The following is a 10,123-nucleotide window of genomic DNA, read 5'->3' as shown; positions in this document are numbered from 1 at the left end:
ACGTTTCCGACCCCATAAAGTATATATATTCTTGATCAGCATCAATAGCCGAGTCTATGTCTGTCTGTCTGTCTGTCCGTCTGTCCGTCCTGATGAGCGCCTAGTACTCCGAGACTATAAGAGCTAGAGCCACCAAATCTTGCATCCAGACTTCTGTATGCTCACACTGTTACAAGTGTATTTCAAAAATGAGCCACGCCCCCTTCCGCCTCCGCAAAGGGCGAAAACCTCCCAAATCTACGATTTAGAAGATAACAGAAAACTAAAAACGCCATTCCGTAGGGAATTACCATATCTATCAGATCACCAAATTGGGATACGATTGGATCATTATTATAGCCACAATGAAGAACTTAAATTGCAGTGGCCAAACCCACCCCGTCCCGCAGCATTTACACTCTGCTTCGCGCTGTTTATGGCCTCTTCCCCTGACACGGCTCTGCCTCTGCCTCTGCCGCTGCCTCTGCAGTGTGTGTCTATAGGGGAGGGTGGCGAGCTAAAGGAGCGTGTTGGCGTGAGCAGTGTTGTTGATGTAGATGACAGATGAAGAAAAAATGTAAAATTTGACAAATAACCGCTAAAGTGCAGATGTAGTACTGAGTGCCGGGTATAAAAGTTGTGACGCGAAAGAAGCGTCTCACACGTCCCTTCTCGTTTAAGTTCGTTGCGCTGCAACAATTGACATGAAGTTGCTAATCAAGAGTTCTAGACTGTATTAGAACACACTTAAAAAAGCATGTCTGATTTCATCTCTCACTGTTATCTTAGACCAAAGCAAAATGCGGCTGTGGCTTAGCTCTCTGCTGCTCTCTATGTGCTCGCTCCACTGCTGCAGCGGCCAGCTATTGGTGGACTTTCTGCGGGACTTTGAGACGTCGCTGCTGAACACGAGGATACCGGATACAACGCGCTTCCTGCCGGAGTATGATTTCATTATAGTCGGTGCTGGCACCTCTGGCTGTGTGCTGGCGAATCGTCTAAGTGAGATTTCCTCTGCGAGCGTTCTGCTGCTGGAGGTCGGCGATCAGGAAACCTTCATCAGTGATGTACCGCTGACGGCGGCTCTGACCCAAATGACGCGCTACAATTGGGGTTACAAGACGGAGCCTACCGCCCATGCCTGTCAGGGCCTCAAGGAAGGTGTCTGCAACTGGCCCAAGGGGCGTGGTGTGGGCGGCACCAGCCTGATAAACTTTATGCTGTACACGCGAGGACATCGCAGGGACTACGATGATTGGGCGGCGGCCAACAACTCGGGCTGGTCTTACGATGAGGTTCTGCCCTACTTCAAGAAATCCGAGCGCATCGGCATACCCGAGCTGTACAAGTCGCCATATCACGGGCGGAATGGGCCACTGGATGTCCAATACACGGACTACAAGTCGCAGCTGCTAAAGGGATTCTTGAAGTCCGGTCAGGAGTTGGGCTACAACATCACCGATCCGAATGGAGAGCATCTCATGGGCTTTGGCAGATCGCAGGCCACCATTCGTAATGGTCGACGCTGCAGCGCCAGCAAGGCGTTCATCCAACCGGTGGTGCAGCGCAAGAATCTGCACATCTCCATGAAGAGTTGGGTGACCAAACTGATTATCGATCCACTGACCAAAGCGGTTGACGGTGTCGAGTTTGTAAAGCAGCGTCGGCGGTTTGTGGTACGTGCCAGCAAGGAGGTCATTCTCTCCGCCGGCACCATAGCCAGCCCGCAACTGCTGATGCTGTCTGGGGTTGGACCCTCGGCTCATTTACAGGAGCACAATATAACGGTTTTGCAGGATCTGCAGGTGGGCTACAATCTCCAGGATCACATCACGCTCAACGGCTTGGTATTTGTGGTCAACGATTCGACGGTGAATGATGCCCGCCTGCTGAACCCAACGGACATTTTTCGGTACATATTCGTTGGCCAGGGACCGTACACAATCCCCGGCGGTGCCGAGGCTTTTGCTTTTGTGCGTACTCCCAGCTCTAGTCATGGTAAATATCATCTATCCGGAGTAAATTTTGTAACACAAAAAAGTTCCTCCTGCAGCCAAGGACTATCCTAACATGGAGCTGGTCTTGGGCGCTGGCTCCCTAAGTGGCGATCGCTTTGGCACTATGCGGAATCTGTTGGGCATCACAGACGAGTTCTATGAGACCATGTTTGGGGACCTGCAGCACAGAGAAACCTTTGGACTGGTACCGGTGTTGCTGCGACCCAAAAGTCGTGGACGCATCTCATTGCGCAGTCGCAATCCTTTTCATTGGCCTCGCATGGAGCCCAACTTTATGGAGCATCCGGATGACATACAAGCCATGATCGAGGGCATTGAAATGGTAAACTTTTTCGAACTCCAACCCTAGTTTGCATCACCTAAACTTTCCCATCACGCAGATCCTGCAGCTGGCACGCTCCAAGCCTTTGGTCAAATTGGGAACTCACTTTCACGATCGCTCCTTTCCCGGGTGTGAGCACTTGACCTTTGGCAGCGAGTCGTACTGGCGCTGTTGTCTGCGTCGCTATGGCTCCAGTTTGCAGCATCAGTCGGGCACCTGCAAGATGGGACCGGCCACGGACTCGTCAGCGGTGGTGGATGCCGCGCTCCGGGTTCATGGCATCCAAAAATTGCGCGTGGTGGATGCTTCTGTAATGCCGAATGTCCCAGCTGGACATACGAATGCAATTGTTATCATGATTGCCGAGAAGGCATCGGACATGATCAAGAATACGTGGCGAATGAGGACGTCATAAAACGACTGGACTGTGGAGTGCCCAAACTTTTTAATTTATTCTCTAGACATAATGTGATATGACTAAGCCTTGCATGTGATAATTAAGTAATTTTGTAGCTCGTAAAAATTATTGTTTAGCATTTCCAAATTGTTTTATGTTTGTGGGAGGGCGGCTTCCTTTGGCTGCAGATAAATCCTCAGAAGGTCTAAGCGTCCCGCTATGAATAGGCACATTAGAAAGTTTAATATATGGCGGTACATTCAGCACTCGAACGGCGCGGTTGTTTGATTGTATGTTTGGATGGATGGATGTATGTATGTATGTATGTGGGTATGTAGAAGATGACAGTAAGTATCGACGCGTGTACCGGAATTTACGGGGTGGGTAGAATACTTACTGTTATCTTCTACCACTAAGCAAACAACTCATTTGCAAACTCAACAACTGAGTTTTTTGCTTAGTGCTTCTACATACGCACATACATACATACATACATCCATCCATCCAAACATACAATCAAACAACCGCGCCGTTCGAGTGCTGAATAAACCGCCATTTATTAAACTTTCTACTGTGCCTATTCATTGCGGGACGCTTGGACCTTCTGAGGATTTATCTGCAGCCAAAGGAAGCCGTCCTCCCACAAACATTGGTCCTTCGAGCCGGATTCTTGCTGAATCCGCCTTGGGAGGGCGGCTTCCTTTGGCTGCAGATAAATCCTCAGAAGGTCTAAGCGTCCCGCAATGAATAGGCACATTAGAAAGTTTAATATATGGCGGTACATTCAGCACTCGAACGGCGCGGTTGTTTGATTGTATGTTTGGATGGATGGATGTATGTATGTATGTGGGTATGTACAAGATGACAGTAAGTATCGACGCGTGTACCGGAATTTACGGGGTGGGTAGAATACTTACTGTTATCTTCTACCACTAAGCAAACAACTCATTTGCAAACTCAACAACTGAGTTTTTTGCTTAGTGCTTCTACATACGCACATACATACATACATACATCCATCCATCCAAACATACAATCAAACAACCGCGCCGTTCGAGTGCTGAATAAACCGCCATTTATTAAACTTTCTACTGTGCCTATTCATTGCGGGACGCTTGGACCTTCTGAGGATTTATCTGCAGCCAAAGGAAGCCGTCCTCCCACAAACATTGGTCCTTCGAGCCGGATTCTTGCTGAATCGAGACTGTCACAGCAAGCATCGGTGGATTCCAACCAACAAAACTGCAGATAAGTACGCTCACTTTGTGCCGCCAATCGACTCCTTCCGCGATTGGCGTTCCGCAATCTTCAAGTCCGAGTGTCCACATATCCATATGTACATATATTCTTACATATGTCCGATCCCACTAAGAATCTTCGTGTCAAGTTATCCGCTACACCGCCATAATATCGGCGTCCGACATTTACATATGTACAGCTGTGAAAAAAATAATAGCACCACCACCACAAGCAATTTTCAAATACTTGCCCAACTCACATTTTTAACTTTAAGGAAACGTTAAGCACATTTTTTTAGAAAGGGAAGACTCTTACAAATCTGGGAACAACAAAAAATAAGGCTTTTAAAAGTTATTTAAGGAACTTTAGTGAAACTCGTAAAATTAGGCGAAAAAATAATAGCACCACTTTTGAAAAATGGATTTAAAATTTAAAAAATGACCAACAAGTAACGAATTTCTTAGTTAACACTTTTGAACTATTAATTCTAAATGTATATTTATCATTCAAGATTTAATTCAGTGTCCTATTTTGGCAAACATCAGCTGCGCAGCGTCTTGGCATGGAATCCACTAAGTCCAGGCATAGCTTTTGGGGAGCTTTGGACCAGGACTCTTAAATTTGTTCTCAAAGTGATCCGACAGTGGTTGGTTTGGAATCAGCAACTGCCTTCTGGACTTCGCACCACAGATTTTCGATCGGTTTTATGTCAGGCGACTGTGCAGGCCACTTTAACACGTTCAGTGTTGGCCCTGAACCATTCCTTTGCTTTCATGCTGGGGCTATTTTCCGTTTGAAAGACCCATACGAGTGGAATTTCGTATTCTGCAAAGGGTAGCATTACTGTCTACATGAAATTCAAGGACACGTGCTGATCCATGATGGTTTATAGTCAATGCATTGGCCCTACTTCATAGTAAGAGAATCAGGCCCATACCATTAAATTCAACCTTTTATTTTAAATGGTTTTCTTTGGTGTCCTGGTGTTCCTTGAACGTCTTAAGTATGATCGAGATCCCTTTTCAGTAAATAAAACAGTTTTTACTCATCTGACATTAAAATGTATGCTCCATTTTCGGGATGTCCAATTGGCATGCTCCCTTGCAAACATCATGTGCTTAGTAATTTGTCTGGCGTTTAAAAGTGCGATTTTTTTTTTGGGCAGCAGGCTTTTTAGGCTATTTTGTCTAAGATATTTCCAAACTTTCTAGCCCGTCGCTTTTATTTTAAGCTCTTTTTTAAAGCTCAATAGCAGGCTTGAAGGGAACCTTTTGCTCCCGCGAATCAGCCTTTTGACACTAAAAGGGGTCATAGATCGTTTTCATCCACGTGTTTTTTACACTTTTTTTTCATAGTTTAAGGCGTTTTTAATAATTTTATTAAAACTGCCTACCAATTGACAAATTCTCTGTAAGTTTTTTATGTCAAACATAAATTTTTGCAAGGGTCGCGCTTTTTCGCATTTCAGAGCTTTCCACGTATTATTGTAATGATTATTATTAGCTTTTATGATAGAAACAATGAAATATTAGTTAAAACTAATAAATACGTGGTTTATACAAAGTCAATTCCGCGAAATTACGGATATTCACTTAAAATAGTGCTAACGGTGCTATTATTTTTTCGCCATATTCGTGGTATTTTTTCTTAAAGTTCAAAAAAAAAAATATAAAGACAGAATTTTGAAGAAAGGCAACACTTTGTTTGTTAATGAAGAATACTTAACTATATGAAAAACTAAAAATTAAAAAAAAAATCGCAACAGTAATTGCTTTTTTTTTGTCTAAGAACAAAATGTGTTGTAGTGGTGCTATTTTTTTTTTCGCAACTGTACTTGCATATGTCTGTCTGATCAGCACGCACGCACCCCGGCCCCAAAAAAACACACTCCTCCGAAGTTGTTTATTAGCGTTTTATTCATTTCCATAGATTTGTATATTCTTACATTCTATATTTACATTGGATATTTTAATTAAATAATAAACATAACTAATCCCGGGGAAAAATACCGCAAAATACCAATTACTTTACATCTACATACCACACTTGGTATATGTATGCACCTACGCGTTAGTCCCATACGCGGTACCAGCACTCCGCTGCATATGCAAATTTCGCGATTACCGAGATTCTAAGCATTCCAGGCGCACCTGAAGTGACCCACAGCCAAAAGAATTTCCCCCACATCCGGGATAAATTAATCCAACAAGAGGCACGGCCCATTTCCGCAGCCTTTTTGCATTTTTTCCGCGGCAGTTTCCAAATTGCCAAAAACTAGAGGTGACAAACACAAAAAACCTATTGGTGGCAAAAAATAAAAATATCGCTCACGGGACTCTTATCCATCCAAGTACTTAATATTTTTGCGCAAATCATCTTGTCCATCGCCCAGTACGACTAGATCCATTCCAATATCGATATTTAAAAATTTCATAATCTAGTGCGGATCCCGATTGTGATTTTTGTGCGCCAAAACCGCTGGGAATAAGAAAAATATACTTTTTTCTTGCGTCATATCATCCGATAGTTTTCCCGAACACTTCCTCCACGGGGGTTTCTTCTTCCTACTCGGTTTTTTTGAGGGACACGCAGCCTTGAAGGCATTGTTGCATGCCTCCGTGAATCTATTTACAAGACTGTTAAGGCAGTCCTGTGTATCGGGGCATGTTGGTGCTGTTGGGGGAAGAAGTTCTTCCAGGGTTTTGGAATATATCTCCCAGTTGGCTTTCCTGGGGTTGATATAACTATTAGCTGTTGGGCATTCGAGAGATATTATCGTCTCTATGTACCTATGGTCGGAGAAGGAGTGCTCTTCTAGGACTCTCCAGCCCTTAACTAATCCCAGTATGTTGTGGGACACTAGGGTAAGGTCTATGACCTCCTGTCGGTTCTTTATAATGAAGGTAGGGTCGTTTCCCTGATTACATAGGACCATATTAGAGTTTAGAATGAAGCTGAAAAGTGACTCACCCCTCACATTTATGTCCGAGCTTCCCCATTGGGTATGGTGAGCGTTGGCGTCGCAGCCTATCAGTAGGCCTGTGTTTGACCTCTCGCTTTCGCTGGCAATCCTGCGGAGGAGGTCACTGGGAGGGTTACTATGGTCGTGAGCCATATAGGACGACACCACTCTGAGGTGTGTCCCTTGCAGCTCTAGGCTAGCTGCTGTGTTATCGCCATCGCTTTAATTGTGGAGCAGAAAGATGTTTATGCGCTTTCTAGATAAAATGCAGGTACGAATTTTACCTTCTTTTGGTGCTACAATCAGCTTGTAGTCCTTCGTCGCTAATCCACAAACCTTATCTCCAACTATCCAAGGCTCCTGGATTAGGACTACGTCGCCTCCGCTCGATTCCAAGCGGAGTAGGAGGGCAGCAGTTGCTGCTTTACAGTGGTGGAGATTTATCTGAAGAAGCCTCAGAGGGATCCTTGCATATCTTCACCACTGTATTGTCGGCGTCCGACTCGCCGGAGCTCTCATTTCGGCACATTGCCTCGAATTCGAGCATCATCTCAGAGTCTAGGGAGTCAGTTTCGTTGGCTAAGTCCAGCTCGTTGTCGGGTGCTTCGGTCTCCGAGGCAACCTCCTGCTCGACTGGGTTGTCGACAGGACGCGCCCCGGCCGCTGCATCCGACTTATACACCTTTATGGTGACGGCGCTGAACCCGAAATTGAGCTCTCCTTTGGCTACCTCTATCGGGGCCAGCGACTCTTTTTTGATCACGACGACGGCCTGGTTTGTGGGGCCTTGCGTCGCTTCAACTTTAACCACCTTCCAATCCGCTGTTGGAAGGTTTGGGTTGCATCGCTGCAACATTTGCAGGATGCGTTCTGGCTCCTTTATGGAGGCCGGCACCCAGATTCTCGCTCTCGGTCTGCTGCTAGTTTAGCGCCTGAGTAGACTTCACCGACTTGCGCTACCGCTGCTTTATAAAGCTGCACGGAGCGCTCATCTTCGCAGGCTATGATTTTAGTGTTGCCCTGGAACCATCCCATGTCTTTTCAGACTGGAGGTGGGCCAGGGTCCTTGTCCAGGAGCTCGAAGCAGCGGTCGGCCAATGCCGCTTCCACCCACTTCCACTGGCTCCTCGGGATTCTTCCGTCCGCGCTGCCTTTGTCGACGACGCCTATCAGCGTCCTCTCCTTGGCAATCTGCGCGAACGAAACGTTTGGCAGTATCCTGGATCGCTTTGCAGCTGGTCCGGGCGCCTATTGCGAGCGTTGCCTTTTCGGCTGCTGGGGCGGTCTGTGGGGTTCCAAGCTGAAGTTTGGAAGCACTTCCGAGGCCCACTTCACCTTCTTCAGCCAGTCCTCTGATGGGCTGGCGTCTGTGCTTGCATGTTGCCGACGGAGTATGTGCCCTGCACTCCTCTTTTCGGCATATGTGAAGCGTTTGGCTTCTGCGCTGGTCGATGGCCCAGCCTCCCCCTCTACTTGCCAGAAGGTCGGGCAGCCGCAGTATTGCTTAGCTGCCTCTCCAAGGCGTCAGTATTGGGGGGTGCCGTGCCACCCACTCCAGGATTGGAGTGGGGCCCCCACGGGCTCGCACCCTCGCAATCCACCGAGCAGGTCTTTCCTGCAATTGAGTGGGTTAGGCCAGGCCTTTGGGCCGCTGCCTTACCCTGCTTGGGATCGTTCCCTTCAGACCTTTGGGGAGTGTCTTTCTCATTTGTTTTTTTTTTTGGTTTTTTTCTTTTTTATAATTACTGTTTTTGTTCATTCTGATCCCACGAGATGCAGAGAAGGGGAACGGTCAGCCCGGGCAGAGATCCACGTTGCCCAGGTAAGGCATCATTAGAACAGGGGGCTGCCATTTCCCTGAGCTCTCCGTTCACGACTGGGTTAGTTTTTATACCGGGCCCCCAGCCAGACTGACTTTCGGCACGGGTCGAATGACACCTTATTCCGGCCCGGTTTGAGGTTGGTGGGTGGGATGTGGGTAGGTGTTGTGTGGGGAGGGGAAATGTGTGAGCTACTTATACGAGGCGGCACCACAAGCGCATCGTCAGTGTTGCTACTTCGCGAACACCCGCTGGCTGTCCGGGGCTGTTTATTTCCGCTTATTCACAGCTGACCTACCTAAAGAAGGTAGGCCGTTCGCTATCCGCAACCTGCGACCCGTCCGGTGGCCTCAGCTAGGCCCCCTTGAGCCACATCAAGCTCGTTGGATTCATCGGACATACATGAACATACATACATAATTATAACAACAATTCTACACCCGCGCCGCGCTTGTGACCGGGAATAAACAACCTGTATATATTATACACCTCTACTGTGTCGCCTATTCATTTCGGGGATGCTTGGACCTTCGAGGATTTATCTGCAGCCAAAGGAAGCCGCCCTCCCACAAACAGTTTATTTTGTGCAACTTGAATGTAGACATAAGTATTTAAATGAAATGAAAGGCGATTGTTTTAAAGGAGTTTAATAACACTACACGACAAAATTGAACTATTTTTTCCGTTAAAAACCTACTTGGTTTTTGATTTTTATTTGTATACCCAGTGCTCGAAGGGTAAAGAGGGTATATTGTATTTGTAAACAAAGTGGATGAATGTAACGCAGAGAAGGAAACGTTTGCGACCCCACAAAGTAAATATATTCTTGTTGAGCGCCTGGATCTCAGAGACTATAACAGCTAGAGCCACCAAATTTTGCATCCAGACTTTTGTATGCTCACACAGTTACAAATATATTTCACAATTTCTCCCCGCCCTCTTCCACCCACGCAAATCGCGAAAATCTGATGTATTCACAATTTTGAAGATAAAAGAGAACTAAAAATTCCGTAGGGAATGACCATATCTATCAGATCACCAAATTAGGATCCGATTGGATCATTATTATGGCCACAATGAAGAAATTAATTTGCAGTGGCTAAACCCACCCCGTCCCGCAGCTTATATTTGTTTTTTACACATTCTCTTATTCACACTCTGCTTCGCACAGTTTGTGGCCTCTGCCTCTGACACGTCTCTGCCTCTGCCACTGCCGCGTCTCTGCCCTGACTCTGCAGTGTGTTGCTCTAGGGGTTGTTGGCGAGCTAAAGGAGCGTGGTGTTGGCGTGAGAAGTGTTGTTGATGTAGATGACAGATGAAGAAAAAAATGTTAAATTTGACAAATAACCGCCAAGGTGCAGATGTAGTACTGAGTGCCGGGTATAA

The 10,123-nt window shown here is 46.4% G+C and overlaps 2 protein-coding genes across 2 annotated transcripts; one reads left to right on the top strand and one right to left on the bottom strand.

Annotated features, from left to right (window-relative positions):
- The first annotated feature begins 737 nt into the window (after positions 1-737).
- On the top strand, positions 738-2,865 carry LOC117897922 (glucose dehydrogenase [FAD, quinone]). Its single transcript, XM_034807006.1, has 3 exons — positions 738-1,977; positions 2,033-2,319; positions 2,378-2,865. The coding sequence occupies exons 1-3, from the start codon at positions 780-782 to the stop codon at positions 2,732-2,734; spliced, it is 1,842 nt and encodes a 613-aa protein (XP_034662897.1). The 5' UTR covers positions 738-779; the 3' UTR covers positions 2,735-2,865.
- Positions 2,866-6,392: 3,527 nt separating this feature from the next.
- Positions 6,393-7,244, bottom strand: LOC117898569. The gene is made up of 2 exons (XM_034808056.1): positions 7,202-7,244; positions 6,393-7,137 (listed from the first exon to the last, which is right to left on the bottom strand). Exon 2 carries the CDS (start codon positions 7,068-7,070, stop codon positions 6,393-6,395), a length of 678 nt encoding a protein of 225 aa, XP_034663947.1. The 5' UTR covers positions 7,071-7,137; positions 7,202-7,244.
- Positions 7,245-10,123: the final 2,879 nt, after the last annotated feature.

Source organism: Drosophila subobscura, chromosome O, assembly GCF_008121235.1.
Source record: "Drosophila subobscura isolate 14011-0131.10 chromosome O, UCBerk_Dsub_1.0, whole genome shotgun sequence".
Lineage (NCBI taxonomy): Eukaryota > Metazoa > Arthropoda > Insecta > Diptera > Drosophilidae > Drosophila > Drosophila subobscura.
This window is presented reverse-complemented; position numbering and strand designations above follow the sequence as displayed.

Bases quoted from the DNA above. Each gene is read 5' to 3' on its own strand.
- LOC117897922 (XM_034807006.1), top strand. From the start codon at position 780: ATGCGGCTGTGGCTTAGCTCTCTGCTGCTCTCTATGTGCTCGCTCCAC. The intron at 1,978-2,032 runs GTAAATATCATC...TTCCTCCTGCAG, and splicing joins TACTCCCAGCTCTAGTCATG to CCAAGGACTATCCTAACATG. The intron at 2,320-2,377 runs GTAAACTTTTTC...CCCATCACGCAG, and splicing joins TGATCGAGGGCATTGAAATG to ATCCTGCAGCTGGCACGCTC.
- LOC117898569 (XM_034808056.1), bottom strand. From the start codon at position 7,070: ATGGCTCACGACCATAGTAACCCTCCCAGTGACCTCCTCCGCAGGATT.